At 37.1% G+C, this 26,905-nt stretch overlaps 1 protein-coding gene across 3 annotated transcripts in view; it reads left to right on the plus strand.

The window, feature by feature from the left end:
* Positions 1–16,343, plus strand: part of GPBP1 (GC-rich promoter binding protein 1) — a 76,182-nt gene extending 59,839 nt beyond the window's left edge. For all 3 annotated transcript variants that reach the window (XM_047853212.1, XM_047853205.1, XM_047853219.1), the window contains 4 exons: positions 1,587–1,754; positions 2,203–2,390; positions 9,179–9,281; positions 15,386–16,343. In XM_047853212.1, coding sequence (XP_047709168.1) covers positions 1,587–1,754; positions 2,203–2,390; positions 9,179–9,281; positions 15,386–15,544 — 618 coding nt within the window. In that variant the 3' untranslated portion in view covers positions 15,545–16,343. The remainder of the gene's footprint in view (positions 1–1,586; positions 1,755–2,202; positions 2,391–9,178; positions 9,282–15,385) is intronic.
* Positions 16,344–26,905: the final 10,562 nt, after the last annotated feature.

Below are 26,905 nucleotides of genomic sequence, written 5' to 3' on the forward strand. Positions count from 1 at the left end.
AGAGGAGAAGAGGGAGGGGAAGTTGCATATTGTTACTTGATGGACTTAATATGCCTGGTAGCTTAAGTATTTTTTTGTCATTTGGCCAGGTTTCTGAAACTTCTAGACCATCGAGTTCTCTGATTAGTTGAGGGTCAAAAGACACTTGTGACTATGTTGCTACATTTGAAATTGCTCTCAGTACTTTGTTGGAACATCATAGTCCATCATAATCATAGAAATTTAGAACTGGAATGAAGGGACCAGCATTCATAGCTGGTAATTGTGGCTTAGATTCCTTATAGTTTGTAGATAGTGTTGCCAGTAGTTAAGCATTACGGTAGTTTTCCATGGCTACAAATTTTTGTGACACGGAGTTGTAACATTCTATTTTCTAATGTATTCCACTGTCAGAACCCCCAAAACAAAAGGACTCTAGTACAGGTCTCTCCCTACCTCCCTCCTGCCCAACCACAAATATTTTCCTTGGTGAAATCCTACCTGATAAACCCTCTGTGTATCTGTGTGTAAATAATTATAAAATAGATTTTATTGGAACTATTTTTAGGACCCTAAAACTGAGGAACACAGTTTTAAAAACCACTCTTATATGTATTTTAGGCATATTTAAATAGCTTTAGAATATTTTATAAAATTGTATTTAAACTCTTAATTTAGGGGGCACCTGGGCAGCTCATTCAGTTAAGCATCTGGCTCTTGATTTTGGCTCACATCATGATGTCATGGTTGGGCTCTGTGTTGGGTGTGGAGCCTGCTTTAGATTCTTTCTCTCCCTCTCCCCACACCCTGCTTGCACACATGCCTTCTCTGTGTCTCTCAAAAAAAAGTAATTAAAAAAAACCCTCTTAATTAAAAAATTTTTTTTTTCAACGTTTATTTATTTTTTTGGGACAGAGGGAGACAGAGCATGAACGGGGGAGGGGCAGAGAGAGAGGGAGACACAGAATCGGAAACAGGCTCCAGGCTCTGAGCCATCAACCCAGAGCCCGACGCGGGGCTCGAACTCACGGACCGCGAGATCGTGACCTGGCTGAAGTCGGACACTTAACTGACTGTGCCACCCAGGCGCCCCAAAACCCTCTTAATTTAAAACAGTAGTTTTTAGAATTGCCAGACCTTAATTGTTTTATGCTATAACAAAATCGTTTTGTTTTTGTTTTGTTTTTTTTTTAAAGAAAAGTCTTTTGGGGCACCTGGGGGGCCCAGTCGGTTGAGTGTCCCACTTCAGCTCAGGTCATGATCTCGCGGTTCGTGAGTTCAGGCCTCACATCGGGCTCTGCCAACAACTCAGGGCCTGGAGCCTGCTTCGGATTCTGTGTCTCCCTCTCTCTTTGCCGCTCCCCTGCTCACGCTCTGTCTCCCTGTCTCTCAAAAATGAATAAATGTTAAAAAAAAAAATTTATAAAAAAAGAAAGAAAATCTGCTCATTCACTGGGGTAGATAAAACATACAGGTATAGAAGAAAATAGACTTAAAATCAGTTTTGTATTGTGAATAAAGATGAAATAGGAAGTTGTGGTAGTTGTGAACTTTATATTGATATGCTTTGTCTACATGTTTATTAATATTACTGAATTTTTTTGTAGTGTAATCGCTCAAATTCCTCTTCACCTGTTGACAAACTTAATCAGCAACCTCGTCTAACCAAACTGACACGTATGCGCACTGATAAGAAGAGTGAATTTTTGAAAGCATTGAAAAGGGATAGAGTAGAAGAGGAACACGAAGATGAAAGTCATGCTGGCTCAGAGAAGGTAATTGAACTTGTAGTAACTCTTGGTTTGACATTAACATGTCTTTGAACTATTTAAACAAATAATCATTTAAGACCTTTGAATAAACTTTATCAAAATAATCATCTTCTTGAAAGCAACGCTAGTTTGTTTATTTGCATAAAGAATGACTTCCTTTCTGAAGCAGTTTTTGCTCATTCTGGTGTTCCTGTGCAAAAATGTTTTCTTCTGTTTTCCACATTGCCTATCTTCATCCTTTTGATTTGCCTTTGTTGAATAGTCATGAAGAAATAGTTGGAAAGCTTTGGGGTATCCTTCACAGCTTAAGTTTACATGGTCTGAGAATGTCTCCTAAATTTAATGATTATAACATTTATGTATTGTCTGGAAATGTAACAAGAGTCTATTAAAATTTTTAGCAATTGTATTCTCTATCTCATTCTTTGTTTTTTAACCCCCCCTAAACCAGGATGACGACTCATTTAATTTGCATAACAGCAATAGTACTCACCAAGAAAGGGATATAAACAGAAACTTCGATGAAAATGAAATTCCACAAGAGAATGGCAATGCCTCAGTAATCTCCCAGCAGATCATTCGGTCTTCAACCTTCCCACAAACTGATGTTCTTTCAAGTTCGCTTGAGGCAGAACACAGGTTAGTATTCATTTTTATTCTTTTCTTTGTGTTCTTTACAGGATTTTGATATTAGTATGGAAACGTTGTGATCTATTTTAACAGTTTCATTGAGTTATTTACCACAAATTTCCCCCATTTTAAGTGTACAATTGTATGATTTTTGGTATATTCAAAGTTGTGCAACTGTCAACACAATCTTATCTCCACTAAGAGAAATCTGTGCTCATTTGCATTTATTCCTCTCTTTTTTCTGTGTCCGAGGTAACCACCAGTCTCCTTTCTGTATCTATAGATTTGCCTTTGCTGGATATTTTATAGAAGTAAAATCATACTTTGGTGTTTTATGTCTGGTTTCTTTAAGTTAGCATATGCTTTCAAGATTCATATTGTAGCATGTGTCACTATCTTTATTCACAGTGCACTATAGTTCTATTACATTTTGTTCATTAATTTTAATGAGAATTGAGTTGTTTGTACTTATTGATGATGCTGCTCTGAACATTCATGTACAAGTGTTTGTACTGACATGTTTTTAGTCCTTTTGGTGGTAGATATTGGGAGTGGAATTGATATGTTTAACATTTTGAGACTGCCAAACTATTTTCCAAAATGACTGTACTGTTTTACATTCTCATCAGCATTATATGAAGGTTCCAGTTTCTCCGTATTCTCACCAACATTTGTTACCATCTGCCTGTAATTTAGCCATTCTTTTTTTTTCTAATTTTTTTTTTTAAGATTTATTTGAGAGAGAGAGCACAAGTGGGTAGCCGTGAGATCATGACCTGAGCTGGCCCCTAGAGTCAGATACTTAACCAACCGAGCCATCTAGGTATCCCTAATTTAGCCATTGTAATGGAAATGAAATGTAGTGCTATCTTTTTGTGGTATCTTTAATATGTGGATAATAAGAGGTATCTTTAATACGCATTTCCCTTAAAACTGACAGTGATGAACATCTTTTCAAGTACTTATTAGCCATTTGTATTTCTCTTTTGAAGAAACTTCTGTTGAAATTCTTTGTCCATGTTTAAAGTATTTGTCTAATTGTAAACATTCTTTATATATTTTGAATATAAGTCCTGAATCATAGGCATAATTTCCAGGTATCTTTTCCCATTGTGAGTTGTCTTTTCACTGTCTCAGTGGTACTGTTTGAAATAAAAAACTTTTGATGAAGCCCTTTTACCAGTGTGTGTGTGTGTGTGTGTGTGTGTGTGTGTGTGTGTGTGTGTGTGTGTGTGTGTGTGTGAGTGAATGTTTGTCCTGCCTCCCCCCTTACTCTCCCGGCCTTCCCATAACTCTATAGTTAAGAACAGGTATTTTTTGTAGAAATGCCTTACTCTTCATGTGGTCTTGAAATAAACCACATGGTTTAGCATTAGTAAATGAAAGATTTGTGGACTTCTGCTTAATTGCTTTTGATTGTTTTGTTTGTTTTAATTTTAAAAGAAGACTTTAGTTGTGTTACAGAAATATACTTCAACTGATTTAACTCCTCCATGAAGGGAGAAATTATGGCACCAAAACTTAAGCTCTTCTGCCATAGATACTAGGATTATTTTAGATTACTGTTCAGTCTACAGTTTTCATTTTTATAAGCTTGATTCCATACATATTTATGCAGTTTGCCAGTACAACTTCTAAAGCAAGAAAATGCTAATATATGCAGTTATATCATCATGTATTAGTCTGCAACTGCTTTGTGTAAGATGAAATTTAAAAAATTTTGTTTATTTTATTTTGAGGGGGAGAGACAGTTGGGCCAGAAGGGGCAGAGAGAGAGAGTGAGAAATTCCCAAGCAGACTCTGTGCTGTCAGCAGAAAGTCCCACGAGGGGCTCGAACTCAGGAACCTGCAGATCATGACCTGACCCAAACAAAACCAAGAGCCACCCAGGTGCCCCAGTTGTCAGGTTTCATTATATCATCAAGATAGTTTCAATGGCTATCAGTTGAATGGCTCCAACTGATAGATTTGTGGTATCATGACTTGAGCAGAAGTCAGGAGCCGGACATCTAACCAGCTAAGCCACCCAGGTGCCCTTGAATTGTTGTTGACTAAAAATTCTTAACACCTTCTGGGACCAGACTAAGTGTCAAGTGATACTTGTTAATTGCCTTAGTGATCCACTTGACTTTGTGTTTGGTTTAATGCCATTTCTCAGAGAATTTCATTTAATTCTAAGACAAGGGGAAGTGGGCTATACCTACTGTGGAATAACTTAATTTATATTAAAGACTCCTTTAAGTCTTTGGTCTTTTTGGCCCAGTTCATTATTATTTATTGTCCTGATGATTTTGGTTCCCTTTTACCAAAGTATGTTCTGCTCTTTTTAGATGCAGCTGTAACTATTGTATATTAGAATACAGGCATTTGTTTTGATTTTTATAATCCCATATTAACTTGGACTTCATTTTTCCTTAAAATAATTTAATTGGCTGATGATCAAATGCAAATGCCCCCTTTTTTTAAAAAAAATTTTTTTTTCAACGTTTATTTATTTTTGGGACAGAGAGAGACAGAGCATGAACGGGGGAGGGGCAGAGAGAGAGGGAGACACAGAATCGGAAACAGGCTCCAGGCTCTGAGCCGTCAGCCCAGAGCCCGACGCGGGGCTCGAACTCACGGACCTCGAGATCGTGACCTGGCTGAAGTCGGACGCTTAACCGACTGTGCCACCCAGGCGCCCCACAAATGCCCTTTTGATGAGAGTTAATTTAGCTAGATGAATTTCGAGCTGACTTAACTAGGTAATATCTATAAATTTCCTTGTTTGGGCAAACTATATTTTATTACTGTACATTTAGTATGAATGGATCAGTAACTACGCTTTTTATTCCCACCCCAGTTGTAGAATTCCCGTTTACCTCATACTATATAGATTGTGACTGAGATTAGGCTGAGTAATGTCTGCAATGTCCTGTGATGCAGAAAATAATAGTAAGCATTAATTCCTTTTTTAGAAGATAGGCATAAGTAGACATTCCAGTATTTTTTCCCATTATTCTAGTATATCATCTTATATACCCCCTTTGAAGCTACTGTTCTGTAGTATAGGTATAATTTGTGACACAATTTCTCTATCAGGGATCCCTCTCTCTGTTTCTCTTTTATAAGTAGTGCTTGTGCGATCATCCTTGTATTTATATCCGTAAACATTTGTATAAGTGTGTATAAAACATTACTAGGAGTGAAGTTGATTGGTCACATGGGCACACCTAATTAGACTCTGCTTTGTTAGTACCCAAAGATGTTTTTTCCACTTTCCATTTTTACCAGTAGTCCTTTAAATATTTCTACTCAGTTGATAGAAAAGAAGTCTTGTCCATAGAAAGGAAAGTATACAAACCAGACGTTCTAATGATAGTAAAAGATAAGTTTTCTTTTAGGGGAGATACAGTATAGGCGATAAAATAAAGGTAAATTATTTACCTATAAAATCTCTTAAGACTGTGGTAAAAAAAAGTTGAAACTTAATGCCTTTTGGTTTTTATATATGCCTTCAGTATTTTGTAGCAAAAGAAAATTGAGCCATACTTGTTTGAAAATATTCTTGATAACCCCGATACCTATAATGAGTGTTTTAATTTTAACACTTCATTATTATTTCTTCATTTGCAGACCTATTTAGTGTAGGAAGTATTTTGGTGGTTTCTTTGATTCATGAAGACTCCGGGAAGAGAGATTTGAAATTCTACACCTCAATACAGTTTGGTCCTCTGGTGGTGATTAACAGGAGAAAATGGAGAGAATAGGGTTTAGGAACCAAGCTAAATAGAGCAAGAAGAGAACATTCTAAATTGGAATAAGCTGTAGCGGGGATGGGTGGGAACCCATGCTGCATAAGGAGATTATCAATGATGACTACTTAAATGAATATTTCATTATATATATGTCTTTTTTTTAAGATCTAATATTATTTTGTGGAAATGTTGTGTGTTCTAAAAAGAATTCCAAGTCAGTAAAAAGAAGTAAACCTACTACTACTTTGGAAACATTTTAACTTTTTAAAATGTTTATTCATTTTTGAGAGGGTGAGGGTCAGAGGATCCCATGTGGGCTTGGTGCAGTGAGCCCAATCCAGGGATTGATCTCCTGAACCTTGAGATCATGACCTGAGTGGAAGCCAGAATTTTTTAGCTTGAGTTTTCTTTCTGCTTAATATAGTATATGCTGTGTATGTGTTCCACAGATAATATATTAATACATTTTTTAGGTAACAAAGTTAATGGCTTCTTCTAGATGTGGGGTTTTATTTCTTTGAAAAGGTGGTATTTCTTTTCCATGGCTTTAGATTTCCTGTAAACTTTGGTTCTTAAGTTGTGTGCATATTAAGTACTTACATTAATTGAATTTAACAAACCAGGTGTCAGCGATACAGATCACAAGGATGAAGACTGTGTTGCTCACATGTGTAAACTAAAATATAAAATGAAAAGTTATAGAAAATGTAAAATAGGAAAACGGTATTTTTAATTTGGTGTCAAGTTTCTTAATTAGTTTTTTAAGTTTATTTATTATGAGAGAGAGAGAGAGAGAGAATGGGGGAAAGGGAGAGGGAGAGAGAGAATCCCAAGCAGGGTATGTGCTGTTAGAACAGGGCTACATGTGGCGCTTGAACTCAGAAACTGTGAGATCATGACCTGAGACAAAACCAAGAGTTGGATGCTCAACCAACTGAGCCACCCAGGTGCCCCAGTTGTCAAGTTTCAATATATCATCCAGATAGTGAAGATAGCTTGAATGTTAGAGGGGGTAATTGTTGTTAAAAGCATCAAATGAATTAGCACAAATGAGTGCCAGAGAAATTCAGGGGGAGTTTGGGGTAAATCTCATAGCTTGAGTACCAGTCAGAAAGTTGTAATTCAGAGCTAAATTAAATCTTTAAAGGTGAAACATTATCTTATTAATGTGGATAACTGGATAGTCATTTTGGAAGAAGAGGGTGTGAAGGGATGTTTAGGGTTGAATACATAACCTCATTTGTTTTAGGAGCAAGGAGTGGAGTATCTTGACAGGAGAGTATAGTCCTTAATGGAATTAGAGATGATGTTGAAGAGGCAGGGCCTTCCAGATTAGTCAAGCACTGTCATTGCTTCAGATGAAGAAATAGCTCAGGGAAGTGAAGGAATTTACCTTTGTTCTTTACCTGTTTGTGGCCCAAGTCTTCTGCTTCTGAACCTATGCTTTTTCTAATGTAAGGAATTTGAATTTGTGGTCATGGTGTTAAAGTTAAGGAGTTTGTTCTTGAGGAAGTGGAAAGCCATTAGAAACACTTAGTATGTAGTTATTGTGAAAGTGGTGTAAGGGTGATTTGGTAGTAGTTTGAAAGAGCACAAGGAGAAACGCTAATGAGAAGTAAAGGTACAAATAACAGTCACAGTATATTCCTAACTGTGGGGAAAATTATTTGTTTTGAAAGCTATTTCAGGAACAGTTAACAGTTACACCCTCTGGAAGCGGAAAGATGTGAGAATGGACATTTAGGAATACTTGTCTTTTATACAATTTGAAATAACTTGTTTTGTTTGCATTATTGTTTGGTTAACATGCAGTTTTTAATAGTGAAACAAGTGAGTATCTAGCAAAAGTAGTTAGATTGCTTTACCAATCTAAATATGTAGACTCTGGACTGGATGGCATTGGGAATGAAAATACCATTCCACAGGGAAGCCATCTAGGTTAAAGAGTGAAGACTGTGTTGGAAAAGAAGTGTTAAGTGATTAAAAGGATAGTAATTAACGATGATTATGACATTTTGGTCTAGAGGGTTTGGTACAATATATACTAACTTGGGAAGCTGGAAACCAGAATTCTGTTTCCTTCTTTGCTGTCAGGTAGGCAAATTATTTTACTTCAGTGATCTTGATCTTTTTACATGTAGAATATGAGTGTAGTGTTAAATTTTATTCAGATTCTCTGATCATTGATATTCTGAGATTATTTGAAAAGGTACAGGACTCTTGTGGCAGGCTCAAGTTGAAAGATGGGTAGTCATAGATAGAGTAACAAATATTTAAGAGACATAATTATTAGAAAACAAATTATTAACAGACCAATACATGCTATATATATATATAAGAGGCTGAAACTTTGAAATTGTTGAGTCAGATGCATCAGCTATGACTATGGTGGTGGTGTTTACCTGAGTGGAGAAAGTGGTTGGTTCCCCCTCTCTCCCCTTTGGGATTCTCTTTGCCTAAGATGGAGGTATTTTCTTTAAAACATGGAAGGAAAAGAGAATAACCTTATGATTTTACTTATTTGGATCCTAGTTAAGAGTGTTTAAAAAAGTTGTCTTTCTGTTATTGTAGAGCATAATGCCAGTTTCAAATTGAATTATGTGTTAAGGTTGATTACAGGTGGTATCAACAGAAAAATACAGTATAAAATGCAAAGTAGGGGGTTACATAACTCAGTCTTTTGTTTTCAAAGTAAAAAACTTAATGAGTAGCTAAGAATGTGATGGATTGTTGTGGTGTTAAGGAAAATGAGGAGTATTGCTTTTACTTTTAGTGTAAGAATTTAGCAAAATTTTTTCAGTGTCTAGAGACCCTTTTGCAAATTTCCAGCCTAGAGAACCTCTGACAATAAGGTAAAGCAATTGTGCAATTTATTCTGAAGCTTTTTGGGGTTTAACCTTACTGGTTCATTTTCAGAAAGATTCAAAAACAGAGTAAAAAGGCTCTTTATGTATTTTGAGGACTGTGTGTAATGGATCTGGATGGTGTTTTCTTGCACATAAGTGGAATTATCTTACTTGGGAGAAGCTCTCATTTACTTATTTCCTGTCCTCTTTTCAGATTATTAAAGGAGATGGGCTGGCAAGAAGACAGTGAAAATGATGAAACGTGTGCTCCCTTAACTGAGGATGAAATGAGAGAATTCCAAGTTATTAGTGAACAGGTAAGAGGACCTGAATCATACAGGTTCATTTTAAATTGCCTTTTCTTAATGAGAACAACATATTACATTAAGCATTTTTTAAGGAATTTCCTACTTAGGAATTTATTAGCCATCACAGCATAGGTCAGACTGCACTGACAGTGTGGAGCTCTTTGTGAGACTCAGTCACAGACTGCGAGATCATGACCTGAGCCAAAACCAAGAGACAGAGGCTCCCCAGGCACCCCGGAATTGCCTTTGTTTTAAACAGGTCTGCAGTGCTTGGGAATTAGTGTAAATAATATGTCTATGATTTGTCATGTTCCAGACTTTTTTTTAAAAGTAGTATAGGGATAAAAAATAGAAAACATCAGTAGCTTCCCAGATGGCTTCACATTTTACCTTTTCCTTACATAAGAATATTTAATGCTCTAACACATCCTGGTTGTTTTTTTTTTTTTTTTTTGTCTCCATAGTTTCCTTTTTGAAAGAGTATTAGGAAATGTTTGATGGAATTGCTTGATCATATGGTCATCTGTGTTTTACTTGAGGAACTACCATACTATTTTTCCACTGTAGCTATACCATTTTACATTCCCACCATTGGTGCTCAAGAATTTGTTTGTTTGTTTATGGTTAGTAGCTATCCTAATGGTTGTTAAGTGGGTATCTCTTTGTGGTTTTGATTTGCACTTCTGTATTGGTTAGTTGATGTTGACTCTTCATGTACTTACTGGTCATTTGTGTATCCTCTTGGGAGAAATGTTTATTCAAGTACTTTGCCCATTTTTAAATCAGGTTGTTGCTGAGTTGTGGCATTTCTGTATGTGTTGTGGATTTTCAGTCTTCTATGATTTACAAATAATTTTCTCATACTCTGTAGTTTGCCTTTTTTACTCTTTGGATTGTATTCTTTGATGCAGAGAAGCTTTAAATTTGATATAGTCCAGTTTATCTCTTGTTTTCCATTAGTTTCCTGTACTGTTATTGTCATATTCCAGAAATTATTGCCAAACTTAATGTCATGAGTGTTTTCTTCTTATTGTTTTGTAGTTTTGGTTCTTACATTTAGATCTTGGATCCATTTAGTTAGTTTTTTGTTTGTGTTGCAAGGACTACCTTAATTCTTTTGCATGTGGGTATCTCAAAACTTTGTCAAAAATCATTTGAGTATGCATTGTCTCTTGAACAACACAGGTTTCAACTGCCTGTGTCCCATTTTATATGCACATTCTTCACAGTAATATACATGTATTTTCTGTTACGATTATCTTAATGTTTTCTTTAGCTTTATTATAAGAGTACTATGTCTAATATATACCATACAAAATATGTTAATTGACTTTTTGTTATCTGTAAGGCTTCCAGTCAACAATAGGCTATTAGTATAATTAAGTATGGGGAGTCAAAAGTCATACATGGATTCTCAGCTGTGTTAGGAGGGGAGTTGTTGCTCCTAACCCCTCCTGCATTGTTCAAGGATCGACTGTATATGAAGGGATTTATTTCTGGGCTTTCTGTTCCATTGGTTTTTGTTTTAAAAAAAAATTTTTAATGTTTATTTTTGAGAGAGAGAGAGAGAGAGAGAGCGCGAGCGAGAGCGCGCTCAAGAGGGGAAGGGCCAGAGGAGAGGGAGACACAGAATCTGAAGCAGGCTCCAGGTTCCGAGCTGTCAGCACAGAGCCTGATGCGGGGCTTGAACCCACAAACTGTGAGATCATGATCTGAGCCGAAGTCAGACGCTTAACCAACTGAGCCACCCAGGTGCCCCATTGGCCTTTGTTTTTATGCCAGTACCACGTTGTTTTGATGATTGCAAGTCTGTAATAAGTTTAGAAATCAGAAAGCATGAAACCTCCAACTTTGTTGTTTTTAAAGATTGTTTTGGTGATTTGGAATCCCTTGAGATTCCATATGAATTTTGGATGAGTTTTACTGTTTCTGCAGAAAATACCTTTGGGATTTTTTTGCTAGGGATTGCATTGAACCTGTAGATGGCTTTGGATGTACTATTCACATCTTAGTAATAGTCTTCTAACCCAGGAGTATAGGATGCCCTTACATTTATTGGTCTTTTTAAAAATTTTTCAGCAATGATTTATATTTGTCTTGTGGAATTTTTTTGCTTTCTTGGGTTAAGTTTATTCTTTACACTTATTCCTAAGTATTATCTTTTTAATACTATGGTAAATAGAATTGTTAATTTCCTTTTCAGATTATTTATTGTTACAGAAACACAACTGACTTTTGTGTATGGATCAGTATACAGCTTTGCTATTTTTGTTCACAGTTTTTGTGTGGAATCTTGAGGGTGTTCCCCATAAAAGGTCATGTCATCTGTGAACAGATAATTTTACTTATTTTCCATTTTTATATTTCTTCAGAATTTAAATTTTTTATTCAGAAGTTCTTACTGAGCCATGTGTTGTTCACAACATCCTTGTGAAGTTAATGATGGGTGATAGTTGTGAAGGGTTTTGGGTCAAGTTTATTGTACTATATATTTTACATATAGAAGTTTGACTTTAAGTGTATGGTTGGCTGAGTTTTTACAGGTGTATATAGTTGTGTAAACCATCATCTCTTTTTGCATTCAGTTCTTTTACTTCCAGTTCCAGTCCCTGGCGGACGTTGATTGGTTTTATGTCACCATAGCTTGCTTCTAGAATGTTTTTAGTAATTGAACCAAGCATTAATTATATAGTCTTAGATTTGGCCACTTTCATGCTTTTGAAACTCACCCATGTTTGGTGAGTTACTAGTCCATTGTATTGATTTACCAGTTTGTGAATCTCTCTAAACAATTTGTTCTGAACTAGGAAAAGGCCATCAAGAGAAATCTACCAGGTGCTGTAACCTCGTGATAAGTACAAGGTAGTAGTTTCAAAGAATACAAATACTGTCTGACTGAGATAGTTGGCTTTAAACATTGTCATAACTGGGGCAGGTAGAGAAAATCTTACTAAAAATGTGGTAATAAAATATGACATAAGAATTTTGTGCATACTCTATGTTGGAGAGCAGTGGCATGTAAATATAAATTTTTCTGAACTGATGATAAGGACGTGGATACGTCTGTTAATACGATATTAACGATTACTTCTCATTTGACGTGTAGATGCCTGAAAAATCATTAGGGCTTGATACTGTTAATAAAAGGATTTATATTTTATTTGATAACATAGGAGCATCTGATTTCAAGCTCCTGTTTTTAAATTTCACAAACACCAAATAATCACTATGCCCGAGATGTTATGGACTTTACATAGATGAGCTTCTTCATAGAGTGACAATTAAATGAGGGTAAGAAGTGTTCCCACATAAAGCAGAATGTGATAGTTTTCAAAATATTTAAGGTGAGGGCAAGAGAGAGAGGGAGAGCCAGCATGCGTGCATACGTGTCATGTAAATCCATCAGATGTTTCTTGAGTGCTTACTGCATGCAAGGCCCTGACCTAGAATGGAAAACCACAAGATTATTGCCCACATAGAACTTCTATTCCTAGGATTAATCTAGGCATTAATTCCAGTTGTATTTTGGGAGAGAGTATCTGAGGAGTTGGATTTGAATTGGACTTTGACAGGTAAGATGAGGGAATGACATTCCTTCTGCAAGGCGTGAACAAAGGCAAAAAGAATAGAATGTATGTTGGGATTCACAGTTCTTGGAGCATGGGGCAGAAAAGTTATTAATGAAAGATTATGGTAACAGTAATAGGGTAAGTGTTAAGTCCTGGTTTATTCTAGGGAATCCCAGTTTGTTATTCTGCTGTAGTTAGTAATAGCAAGTGCTCACTTTCATTCTCAAAAGTGCTCTTATTTGAATGATAAGTTACATGGCCTTCTAATTTAAGTAAAATTATATGAACTTTTTAAAATTAAAAAAAAATTTTTTTTTTTTTTAATTTTTGAGACAGAGACAGAGCATGAGCAGGGAAGGGGCAGAGAGAGAGACACAGAATTTGAAGCAGGCTCCAGGCTCTGAGCTGTCAGCACAGAGCCTGATGCGGGGCTTCAACCACGAACTGTGAGATCATGACCTGAGCTGAAGTTGGATACTTAACTGCCTGAGCCACCTAGGCGCCCCAAAATTATATGAACTTTTAATGCCTTCTAGCTATTGTGCTAAGTGTATTTTTGTAGCATTTGTATGAAGTAGGCACTGATAGTAGTTCTGTATAGATGATGAAACTAAGGTGCACAGAGGTTGTGTAATTTTCTCTCGGTGGTAACAGTTTATTAGTAGTAGAGTTGGAAGTTGAGCCCAAATCTGGCTGATATCGTATTCTGGGAGTTTAATCAAGATACAAGGTTGGAAAATACATTGGGGTCCTGTTATAAAGGTGCTTGTATGCCATGCCAGAAGTATAGATTGTGTTCTATGATTAGAAAGTTCTGAAGGTTTTTTAGGGATGTGAAACAGTCATTTGTACATGAGGAAGTACAGGTGTAGTGTGAAGTGTACCTTGGAAAACTAGAATCAGGAAGATCAGTTGGGAATATATTGTAGTTATTAGAGGAGGGATAAATGAGGGCCTAAAGTAGAGGAATGATAGTAAGAAATAGTCTTGATGAGACTAAGATCTGAAATAGAATCAGCAGGATTTGAAATTTCAACCTATGAGCCGACTATTGTTTGATTATCAACAGAAATAAAGGAGATTTTTAAAAAGAACACACTAAGATGTTCTTGGGGCCAGTGCAGACATTTAGAGAAAATACATGTATTTTTGTTTTTTTTATCATCAATATTCTGCAGCTGATTGCAAGGTGTGGTAAGATTAGGCAGCGTTGATGATAACTATGTGAAAAGCAAGGATAGAACTTTGGGGGATGGGAAAGGTGTACCTTTAAAAAAGGGACAGAGTGTATTTGTAAATTTGTAATCATCACAGTGGCTGAGAATACCAGAGGATACATACACAGGCCTTGGCTTTCTCAGTAAAGATGGTAGGAGGTTATTTGTTCAAAGTGAAGGGAAAGGTAATTTTAAGATAAGTTCAAACTGTAGAATTTAGGTGGGAAAGAAAATCTGCTATGGAAAATAGAGAATTAAATAGGGTAAAAGGAAAATTGAGGGCTAAGACTCTAGACTTGTTAACTCTTGTTTGTCGGGTCGGTAACAAAAGTAGCTATGATGTAAGCAGCCCTTGTCATTTGGACCCTAACCTAATACAATTAAAAAAAAGAAGCCCTCTAGAGTGTCAAACTTAAAGACAGTTTCCAATAATATTATGTAGCTGGATTTGGTCTTATAGAAGGTTGTATTTAGGGATTTTGGTGTAAATTTCCAGAGTCTCTTTTTCCATTAAAGAAATTCAAAAGACCAGAGTTAATAGAGTATATGTTAGCACTATTAATTTTGTGTCTTTTAATTGCTTCCAATTTGGATCCCCCCCCCCCCCCCCCATGTGATCTTTGGACCCTGTTCTTATTTATTACCATACTAACCCTTTTATTTCTGATTTCTCATTTTCAGAAAGAAAAGACTAGTTTTTTCCCCCCAGTATCAGAATGTCTTCGGTTAAGCAAAGGGTTCTATTTGATTTTGTTATTTTGTGCACCTTAACTTGAATACTTAGTACTGGAATAGTTAGTATTCTTCTAATTCTGCAAAGTGTGAATAAAGCAGTTTATAGGGTGTGTTAATAGCCTAGTTTGGTCAGAATAATAAAAACAGCTAAAGCTTTAATGGCTGCTGATTATTTTCTGGTTAACATCTGAAGGTATTTATTACAGCTTTCACTTAAGGAAATGAAAATTTGGGAATGCTTATTAGTACCTTAACAAGTGATAGTGGCACTCACCCTGTCTGTATCTACAATCCATGTTCTTTCTACTATGCTAATACACACTAATTTTACTTATTTTTTGGTTTGATAGATGTTAATTGTGGTTCTCTCAAAGGTAAAGGTTTATTCCTGGGAAATATTTTTTAGTGCAGTTGGATCAATTACCTATATTTAACTAGTTTTTCAAAAATGATACCATCTGGGATTTTCAGGGTAGAATACAATTTTATTAATATATTCATGTTTACTTTGAATTATTACAGTATTTTTAATTTAGAAGTTACCCCTGGAGGATAGATTGTTTATTTAATTTACTTATTTTTGATCTTTTAGTTACAGAAGAATGGTCTGAGGAAAAATGGTATTTTGAAAAATGGCCTGATCTGTGACTTCAAGTTTGGACCCTGGAAAAACAGCACTTTCAAACCCACTATTGAGAATGATGACACAGAGACAAGTAGCAGTGACACATCAGATGATGACGATGTGTGAAGGATTTCTTAACAGCTTTAGAAATTTTAGTGTGATACATCTCTCATGCAGTTTGGGGTGAATTGTAAAAATGAAGAACTATAATTTATGTAGTAAAATACCCCATTAGAAGATGATTTTTTTGAGGGACTTCACTATGAAGAAAACCAAGAATGTTGTGTTGGGCTGTGTTGAACATTATTTCTTTGTAAATGAATGTTGTAGAAATGAGGACTTTGGTTGATCCAACATTGACTATCTTCATCACTGCAGCATTTCTCTGACTAGCAATGTGACGATGTAACAAATGAGATTTTCTCATTTAATAATAAAAAATTGTGTAATGTTTTGCAAAGCTTCTGTCTTAAAATGTCCAGGTCTTAAGAAAAAAGGCAGCTTACACTGTTTGCTTGCAGAGTCATATCTTTTCGTACAATGGAAATCCTCAAGTCCACTTTGTGCCCCCCCACCCCCACCCCCAAAGGACAATGTAGCATGTTGGCTAAAACTGGAGCAAAGTGCACTAAAACATTAATTTCCTGAACTCAAGTGTTGTACTAGTCACCTTTTAAAACATAAATTGCTCTTTAGCCATTTGTAGTTCAGTAAACTTTACAGGAAAGACTTGACACACTTTCTTCCAAATTTTAAGAGACGATTTTCAAGAATTTTATTTGGGTATGTTGTCAGACCAGGACTTTCAGACTTGATGGAAGAGTCTTGTGGGAAAACTTATTTTGATAAATTATTACACATGCAGAAAAACTGATCACACTGACTGGATCTGTCCACACATGGAAAATAAACTGGATTTTCAGAAGATTGTCGTTCTCTGTAGTGTTCAAGGTATTGGTGTCTAAACACAATGTGCTTTATTTACTTATTAAAACAAAGTTATACTTTCTTTATTAAAGATAGTGATTACTTTCTTAGTTTAGAAAAAGAAAGTTAATGGAAAATAGCCTTTTTATTATCAAATGCTTAACAAGTTTATTAAATGGATGAATGTTAAACAGTCACTTTATTTTTCACTTGCATATTAATTTTAGAATCATTTGTTTCATTGCTGACTGGAAGAGTAATTTGGCTCTGTATATTTGTATTTTGATTTTTCTGGTTTTGTTTACCTGCATTTGCTTTTAGCTTCCCTCATCCCATTTCCATCCATGTTTAAATATATGTTGATTGTAAAGAGTGTAATCTCAGAGCAAAAATGTAGGTTTTAGGTCAGGTTAAGCTAATTCTCAGAGTTTTTTCATGTTTTAAATTGTATTTCCTCAGAAGGCTGCAGTGTTTTTTGCTGTTTCTACCTCAGGATCCTGCCCAGACCCCCCCAGCTTTCAACAGAAGCCAGATTTTTTGTTCACACTGAGACTGGTAGTGATGGGGAAATTAAAAAAAAAACAAAAAAACACAGTTTTACCCCACAAAACCCAGAGGATGAGTTAGAGTGGTAACAAAGTGTTAGATCTAGCTTAAAGTTCTCTTTTAAATTACTAATAATGTGCCACAATGCAATCTAGTCATCAAAAGTTAAATGTAGTGTTATGGCCACAGAAGAACTAGAAGTATGTTTTGACAAAGCTCTGTCAGTATCACATATTGAATATTTGGGACTCTTGAATTGCACCATTTGGTTAACAGATTAATGAAATCTATCAGATGGAAAATGTATTTGGTAACAACATAAGCTAGAAGGGACCTGAGAAATTTGGTTTACACTAAAGGCTACCTGTGTCCACGGAATAGCTTTCAGGAAAGATTTCTTAAAAAATGTTCGGGCATTTTCTGCTTTATATTCAGATAAAATTTTTTTTTGGCCTTAATTCTCATTTATCAGTAGTTAAGTAATGTTTATCGTGCATTCACACATTGATAAAGAATGTGTTTAGTAGTTTTTTACCTTTTATAAGCATGGTAAGATACGGTCATGTGGTTATTCTACTTATTAAATGATAGCTGCAACAAGTTTGGTTACTGAGCTGGTGGATCCATACACATGTATTTCAATAGAACCATTAAAGCTTAGCATAATTTTAACTTGCTGTCTGAATAATGGGTAGCTAGTAAACAGTTTGGACCATAATTGAAATGGAGCTCACCAGCACAGAAACTAGTTCAACTGTACATCTGATGTGGAATTGTTGAATTCTGAAATCGACCAGGGAGGTATGAAAAAAAAGTACTTTGGGCCGCTTCATACTCAGTTTCTCTGTAGCAGGTTATTTTTTTACAAACCACTTTATTAAAGTATAACTTGACATAAACACATTTAAAGCATATAATTGGATAACCTTTGACTTGTGAAACCATCACTGCAATCAAGGTAGTGAACAATATATGTCACCCCCAGAAGGTTTTTGGTGTTCCCTCCTTTGTAATCCTTCCCTCTTACTACTACCTCCCTGCTCTCAGCTACCCCTGTTTTTTGGTATGAAATGTAATTAATGAACAAAAATCTTATGGTAATGGGTTTAAAATAGCATTTCAAAAATTGTATCTTATTTGCTTTATATTAAGATAAGGATTAGAATAATTTATATTTCCATAAATATTTCTATTGAAGTTGAAATAAATGTAGAAGTGTTAACCTAAAAATAATATTGATTTGATAACATCAGATTTGTATTAACTATTAAAATTCACTGTCTTGAAGGGCCTGATTCCTATATACAAATACTTTTAAGTTCCTTTTACTAGTGTTTATTATATACTGTTGTTAAAATATGGTTATATGAACATTTTAAACTTAGTAACATGTCAGAAATGACTTGTTTTTGACCCCCCCCCCCAAACCTATAATTAACCTGATACCACATTCTCATTGCTCCGTAATCTACTCACAAGTTTTATAAAAGATGTTTGATTAAGAAGTACTCTTATTAGAATCTAGGTACCTGGATTAGGAAAGACACACCCTTTAGAAGTTTTTTTTTTTTTTTATGAGATTTTAATTTTATTTTGGCTTATTACATGATAAACTTAAGGCTATATTGCTTGGGCTATTTAAATAATAGGCTATCACTATTTGAGAGCTGGATATTACTTTTTTTTTAAGGTTTTTTTTTTTTTTTTGAGGTTTATTTTTGAGAGAGGGGGACAGAGGATCTGAACCAGGCTGTGTGTACACAGCAGAGAGCCCTATGTGGGGCTGGAACTCATGAACTGTGAGATCATGACCTGAGCTGAAGGCAGACGCTTAACCTACTGAGTCACCCAGGCGCCTCACGGCTCTTTAATAGTTCTGTTTCTGGAGGTTATAGTGGCCACCTAGCCATAGGGGATGGGTGGAGCATATCAAACAAATCTTTATTCTATTTTGCTATTTGATGATAATTCCTTGCTTAAGGACTGCATGCTAGAACTTAAAAAAATGATGATCCAAAAGACATACGATTGTTATAAAATATGGCACTTTGGGACATGTGGACCTGAAAAGTTTTTAGTTAAGAGCTTGGAAAAGTGTAAGTCAGTACCTACTTTAAAAGGTTTTGTAATTGGGTTTTCCTTGTTAAGAGCCATAAATTGTGCAGTTAGTCATTTGATGATGTTTAATTTAGCCTGTAGGTTCGCTCCACTTACCTTTGGTATTTGTAGAAACAATCTGGCACAATGATTGAAGTTTATAGCATGTCGAATGCTAAGATCTTTTGGAAGGACACTTCTGTGGCATATTCAATGCAATAGTATCCTATTGGTATGCATAAGAGCCCAAGGAGTAATGATTCCCAAACTTCTCTGTACATTGGTGTCACTAGGAAGCTTTAAAAAAAATGGTGAATCTAACATATTGACAGGTAGTAGTATGGTGGAAATAGTCACACTTAGGTTTGAAAACTGACTTTGCACCTTAGGATCTGTGATTTTAATCCAGATACCTAATGCTTTTAGATGTTAATATTCTGAAGAGTTACTATGAGGACAAAAATCATGTAGACCACCTGATGTAAATCCTAGGCACACAGTAGCTGTTGTGTAAATTTTAGCTTCACTGCTTAATTAATTTTCTTCACTCCTTAACACCATGTTATTCAACATGAAGTCCAAGGAACATATAGTGTATCGTTTTAAAAGTACATGTTAGATTACACAGGCAGATCCTATTCTAATTGGTTGTATATGACAAGAAACATCTGGTTGAGTTCTCTGTGAACTAAAATTTAGCTATTTGAGTCTTTGCTTCATTTTTTGGCATTATCTTCAGCTATAAATTAAGCTTGATCTGATTTAATATTTGAAGTCAGGTTCACCAGTTTCCTGAAATGTAATCGTTGTACTTTTAATGGTAAATCATGTCCTTGTGAACTAATTACAAAGATGGAGTTCAGTGCTTTCAAATCTTTAAGAATTGCATTCTACACATCATGCTTTTTGTGGAAATAACAGTTGTAAGCTGGAGTTTGACCAGCTACCTCCACTACATTTCTCTTTTTCCTTTTTCTGGGATGCTAAAATGAACAGATAATGGGCTGGTGAGTTGGGATGAAAGAGAACCTTTCTTTTGGCTTACCTTCTTTTGTTTTTAAGAGTGTGCTTTCGCGTAGGGGAGGAGCAAAGAGAGGGGGACAGAGGGTCTGAAGAAGGCTCTGAGAGCAGAGCACCCAATGCAGGGCTCAAACTCACGAACCATGAGATTGTGACCTGAGCCAAAGTTGGATGCTTAACTGACTGAGGCCCCCAGATGCCCCTTGGCTTACCGTTCTTAAATGGACATTATATTAATAGAACAAGCTCAGTGAGACTAGGTGACGTTGTTGATTTGAAAATAGATTATAGGTGCCAGCCTTAGCATAAGAGGTTTATGATTCTGTAATGGCATTTTTATTTAGATGTAAGCATGCTTTTTCAATAGGGAATATACTTTTGTCATCAAAGCCTTAATTATGTTTTAATGTTTAATGACCGAGAAAAGGGCAAACTGGCATGAATTGTAGTCATATTGCAAAATAGATAAAACCAATGTGTTGCAAAGTAAGAATAGAGACCATCTCTTGTGCCTAAAAAGAGGCATAGAGGTTTCATGTCACCTGTTAAGATGTATGCAGTTTAATTTTGAAAGATAGTTTCTCAGTTGGGTGTTGGCAAACTTTCTGTAAAGTCTATAAAGGGTAGACAAATATTTCTGCCCGTATAATGTCTTGCAACTGCTCTGCATCTTGGCACAAACATAATACCTAAATGAATGTGTCTTTTGCAATGAAAATGGCCAGCTCGGGGCAGTAGTTTGGTGATACCTCTTCTAAATATTAAGGATCAAGTATCTATAAACTTTAAAGTGAAAGAGATGTGGTATTGGATCATTATACCATTACCAGGATGATTTCTCAGTCTTAGGAATTGCTTAACTTAAACGTGTTTATTTATTTTAAAGTTTGTTTTGAGAGAGCGACAGAACCAATGGGGGAGGGGCAAAGAGGGAGGGAGAATACTAAGTAGGCTCCATGTGGTCAGTGCGGAGCCTGATGGCAGGGCTTGAACCCATGAACCATGAGATCATGACCTGAGCTGAAACCAAGACTGGGATGCTTAACCAGCTGAGCCACCCAGGTCCCCCAAATGTTCATTTTTGAGAGTGTGAGTGGAGAGGAGCAAATGGGGACAGAGGATCTGAAGTAGGCATTGCCCTGATAGCAGGGAGCCGGATGTAGTTCTCAAACTCATGAACTGTAAGATCATGACCTGAGCTGAAGTTGGATGCTCAGCTGACTGAGCAACCCAGGTGCCCTAGAAATTGCTTAACTTTTAAGAAATTAATTTTGTCCTTTTTAGTAAACATGGTTGTAGTATTGTGGCCACACAGGATAAAATATATTGCATACTGAATCACATGGAAAGAAATGCAGGTTTATCATTGCAATACAAATGAGTGTTTTAGTGAGAAAGTGGGAAAACGTTAGTAAAACACAGGGACGGTTTTAAAGGAGAAAAATCTGATTTATTTCCTGACTTCTGTTACTCTGCCAGTATTCTCTACTTAGCATTTTTATAAAGATAAAAATTTTTGTCTTTTTGTCATTGGTATTGTGCCACTAATAATATAGACCATTTATTTTAAAGAAAGAGACTGTCTTCCTTCCTTTGGTGGAAATAAGAGCTTTTCTCTAAAGTGAGGGAAGTATTTGGTAAGGAGAATGTCAGCTCTGTTCTGAACATGAGTTGAGAAACAGAAGCATCTCTTTATCAGTAACAGGACATAAAATGGGACAAGAGCTCTCAAATAAGTGAGGGTACAAAGTTTGGTATCGGAAGTTGCTATTCCAAGGCCTCAGGTTCCCCTTAGAATTTTGGTGCCTGCATTGAAGTCTGGTGGATGCTGGTTAGACAAGACCCAGATAATAACTCCAGTAATTGAGGTGATGAAGTTAAGTCTCAGTGGTGCATGCTTCGGGCTAACAACTGGGCATGTAGAAGAGGGCAGTACTGAAATTCTTCCTGGAGTGGAGGTGACAGAAAGATCTCGTGTCTGATAGGGGAAAAGTAGGGTAAAAAAAAAAAAAAGTATTATCAGTGTGTTGAATCTGAGCCCAGGAACTGGACGTTGGGAACACCTTCCTCAGCTAATGATGGGGTTAAGCCACACCAGAGGTACCACACATGGGCTCTAGGTCCATAGAATAGGGAACAAGTTGCTTCTGGTTTCATTGATCTGTTCTACTGTTTGGTTGGTTGGTTTCGATAGCATTGATTTCTGCTCTAATCTTTATTATTTCCTGTTTCTGCTGGTTTGGGGTTTTATGTGCTGTTCTTTTTCCAGCTCTTTAAGGTGTAAGGTTAGGTTGTGTATCTGAGACCTTTCTTTCTTCTTCAGGAAGGCCTGGATTGCTATATACTTCCCTCTTATGACTGCCTTTGCTGTGTCCCAGAGGTTTTGGGCTGTGGTGTTTTCATTTTCATTGGCTTCCATGTACTTTTTAATTTCCTCTTTAATTTCTTGGTTAGCCCATTCATTCTTTAGTAGGATGTTCTTTGGTCTCCCAAGTATTTATCTTTCCAAATTTTTTCTTGTGGTTGATTTTGAGTTTCATAGTGTTGTGCTCTGAAAATATGCATGGTATGATCTCAATCTTTTTGTGCTTGTTGAGGGCTGATTTATGTCCTAGTATGCGATCTTTTCTGGAGAATGTTCCATGTGCACTCAAGAAGAATGTATATTCTGCTTTAGGATGTAATGTTCTGAATATATATGTTAAGTCCATCTGGTCCAATGTGTCATTCAAAGCCATTGTTTTCTTATTGATCTTCTGTTTAGATGATCTGTCTATTGCTATAAATGGGGTGTTGAAGTCCCCTACTATTATGGTATTATTATCAATGAGTTTCTTTATGTTTGTGATTGATTTATATACTGAGGTGCTCGCACATTTGCAGCTTAATTACAGCATTTTTTAATTTCATCCTGACTAGTTTTTACTTCTTTATCCCCGCTGAGAGGAATTCTAATCTATTTTCAACCCCAGCTAGTATTCATATTATCATGATTGTAAATTCTGCTTCAGACATCTTGCTTGTATCTGTGTTGATTAAGTCCTGGCTGTCATTTCTTCCTGCTCTTTGTTTTGGGGTGAATTCATTTCATCATTTTGAAGGAAGAAAAGTAATAAGAAAAAAAAATTACAGGTAAAAAATTAAAAACAACACACACACAAAATCAAATAAATGATGCTAGATCCTAGGTGCATTTGGCCTGGTTGTTGAAAGATGCTTGATATATTAGAGAAAAAAGGGAAAGATAAGAGAAGAAAAAACAAATGTTTGAAAATTTGAAAAAATGTAATGAAATATAATAAGATGAAATGAGGGAAGTAAAATAGAATTTAAGAAGTTTATAAAAAAGTAAAAAGTATGGTAGAAAAAAGTTAAAAATATTAAAAAAAAATTTTTTTTTTCAACGTTTATTTATTTTTGGGACAGAGAGAGACAGAGCATGAACGGGGGAGGGGCAGAGAGAGAGGGAGACACAGAATCGGAAACAGGCTCCAGGCTCTGAGCCATCAGCCCAGAGCCTGACGCGGGGCTCGAACTCCCGGACCGGGAGATCATGACCTGGCTGAAGTCGGACGCTTAACCGACTGCGCCACCCAGGCGCCCCAAAAATATTTTTAATAAAAATTGAAAATAAAAAATTTTTTCTTTCTCTATTCAAGAAAAAGCAATGAAAAAGAGAAAAAAATTGAATAGATGGACCAGCAAACAGATTGAAATACGATTGAAATTACATCGTTTTCCCCTAGAAATCGAACTATGAAGCACTTTATAGAGTCTGTAAACTAAGCAGGCAGAGAGACTTCTGTTCATCAAGAGTGAGGTTGGCCCCGTTGGGCATGGCTTAGTGTAATGGCTCCATTCTCCACTAGATGGCGCTGCTTAGCTTACTCGGGTAGATTGTGGCGCTTGTAGGTGTGTGCGCGCATGTGCTGGAGGGGTGAAAATGGCGTCTCCCAGCTACCAGTCTCTAGTAGCAGAGGTCTGTTCTCGATCAGCAATAGGGCACCCGTCGTCTGTTTCTGGCTTCCATCTACACTCCACTTTTACACTGTGACCAAGCCGCCAGATTGCCAGGCGGCATCTTTCTTCTGAGTTTTATCACAGATACGGCTGTATTTCCCAATCCCTCACTTCTGAGGTACTGCGGCTTTCACCTGCTCAGACCTTCTGGGGGAGGGTTTCACCGAGCAATGGCCAGGTGCCGGCCAGGCGGGACTGTGCTGCTGCTGATTCCCAGAGACTGCAGCTGGGTGCCAGCCAGCCCCAGAAAAAGTTAACACGATTGTGTAGCAGCAGTACTTCAGGGATTATGGAAAATCACAACACACATTTGGTACTGGACTTCACCCTTAACGTCCTTGTGCCGGCACCAGCAAATGTGGCTGTTCTCTGGGGTCCGCTGGGACGTTTGCCTGTGGGGAGGCCGCACAGCCTCTACCAAATGTCCTCCCAGGAGGGGACCCAACTCTCCTCATGTGGTCCAAGGACCCAGTGGACCTCCCTCTCTGATCCTGGGGATTCGCCCTTCCCATCACAGCACCACCAGGTATCCAGCTGTGGAGTTTCAGACTCTGCCCTCCCCGTTTATAGACTCTTAATGGAATTTAAACCCTCTCCTTTCTCCTTTCTCCCTTTTTTGTTCAGTCTCAGCAGCAGTTTCCACTTTTCCACTTTCTCTCCAGCTGCTTTTGGGGGGGGGTGCTTTTCTCATACTCTCCCCCCATCTTTGTCCTCTCTCCACAAGTAAAAACAGTTCCCTGCACAGTGCAGTTCCCTGCACTCCACAGCTTCTCTCTCCCCCTGTTCATCTCTCTGTGCCACATATCTGCTGAATTCTGTGGTTCAGGCTGTGCAGATTGTTGTGTTGATCCTCAAATGAGTTTTCTAGATGTGCAGGATGGTTTAGTGTTGACCTGGCTGTATTTCATGGATGCAAGACGCGAAAAAAAAACCCCTTCCATGCTGTTCCGCCATCTTAAACATGTTCTTCTTTGAACCTTAGACCAATTGCTGGAGTGTAGTGAATAGCCTTAGTACTCCCCATTCATACAATCTGAAACTCAAGGAGGTTAGCAAACTGCCCAAAGTTTTCCTGCTAGTATATGAGTGCACTGGAACTTGAATGAGGGCTTCTAATTTCCTAAATCATTGTGCTTTTTACTATATCAGGCAACCTTAATGAAGCAGTTAGGGCCAATTCAAAGATGTTGGATGGCTGCAGAGTTCTGTCACTGAATGAAAAATCTTTTACTAGAGTTCTTGCAAAATGGTTTGCTTGTGAGGAGAGAGTGAGCAGTGGCGGTATTCAAGCAAGAATTTGGTGACTGGTTTTCATAGATACTGTGAAGGACCTCTTGCATTTGGGAAAATCTTGGTGCTGATCACTGTCATGGTCCTTTTGACTTAGATTGTTTGGTCTTAAGGAAATTAAATGTGTTAGCTCATACTTTTAAAGTTTACATTATTTTTCATTGTGATTCATTTCAAAGTTGTAAGAAATGTAAGCTGCTTTCACTTAGATGTTTCGTGTAATTTATTTGCCTTATGTTTTCTGATAGCAAAATGTGAGTAACATGACCTGGAATATTTAGCCTTATGTGTCTGTCCCAGTGCATCACACAGAATATTAAAAAGGCATGCACTCAAGTGTTGAAATCTAGCAAAATTAATAACTTTTACTGTTTTAGCAGAACATTCCTCTTTTTTAAATCTTTATTTATTTGTTTTGTGAAAGAGAGATGAGAGGGAGACAGAGAATCCCAAGCAGGCTCTGTGCTGCCAGCGTGGAGTCAAATGTAGGGCTCAGACCCACAAACTGTGAGATCATGACCTGAGACAAAATCAAGAGTTGGACACCTAACCGACTGAGCCACCCAGGTGCCCTTTTAGCAGACATTCTTAAAAAAAATTTTGGGGGGCTCCTGGGTGGCTCAATTGGTTAAGTGTCCGACTTTGGCTCAGGTCATGATCTCAAGGACTGTGAGTTCGAGCCCCATGTCAGGCTCTGTGCTAACAGCTCAGAGCCTGGAGCCTGTTTTGGATTCTGTGTCTCCTTCTCTCTCTGCCCCTCCCCTGCTTGTGCTCTGTCTCTCTTGCTCTCAAAAATAAATAAAACATAAAAACAATTAAAAATAAAAATGTTTAAATGTTTATTTTTAAGGGAGAGAGAGAGAGAGAGAGAGAGAGAGAGAGAGAGTGAGAGTGAGACAGAGTGTGAGCAGGGAAGGGGGAGAGGGAGAGGAGACAGAAAATCCAAATCAGGCTCCAGGCTCAGGGCTCCAACTCATCAACTTTGAGATCATGACCTGAGCCAAAGTTGGACACTTAACTGACTGAGCCACCCAGGCGCCCCAAGCAGAACATTCTTAAATGACTATTTTCCCCCCTCACCTTCCTATTAGTGTCTGAGAATTAAAAAATAGAATTATTACTAATACTGTTTGGTGTTACCACCTTGATTCATAGTGAAGTACCAGCAGTTTACCCGTTTATTTTCTGCCTTGACTATGCACCCTTACCTGAATATTAAGGCCTCCTTTTGGATACTGTAGGAGGCATAGGCACATGCATAACGACGGCCATACCCAGGATGGCACTTTTACTTCAATTAAAGGGCTGGGAGTTGGCTGGGAGTGTTGTGGGGCTGGGGAGGAGTTATGTAAATGGAAGTGTTATTTGCAGGTTGCAGAGAGAAATGAAGGGAGTTCACCTACATGGCACCATCTGCAGGTTCAGTAGGGGCTGCTCTATGTTTGTGCTACGTCAACTGGAAGGTGTTGTAAGGGCATGATAGCCACAGAGGCACGTACTGATTAGGCCCGTACCCCTGCAATGATTTTGGAGTGGTTCTTCAACAAGGACAAAAATAGAGGTGATCAGGTAGAGGATGGCTGCTAT

The sequence above is a fragment of the Prionailurus viverrinus genome, chromosome A1 (genome assembly GCF_022837055.1).
Source record: "Prionailurus viverrinus isolate Anna chromosome A1, UM_Priviv_1.0, whole genome shotgun sequence".
Taxonomy (NCBI): domain Eukaryota; kingdom Metazoa; phylum Chordata; class Mammalia; order Carnivora; family Felidae; genus Prionailurus; species Prionailurus viverrinus.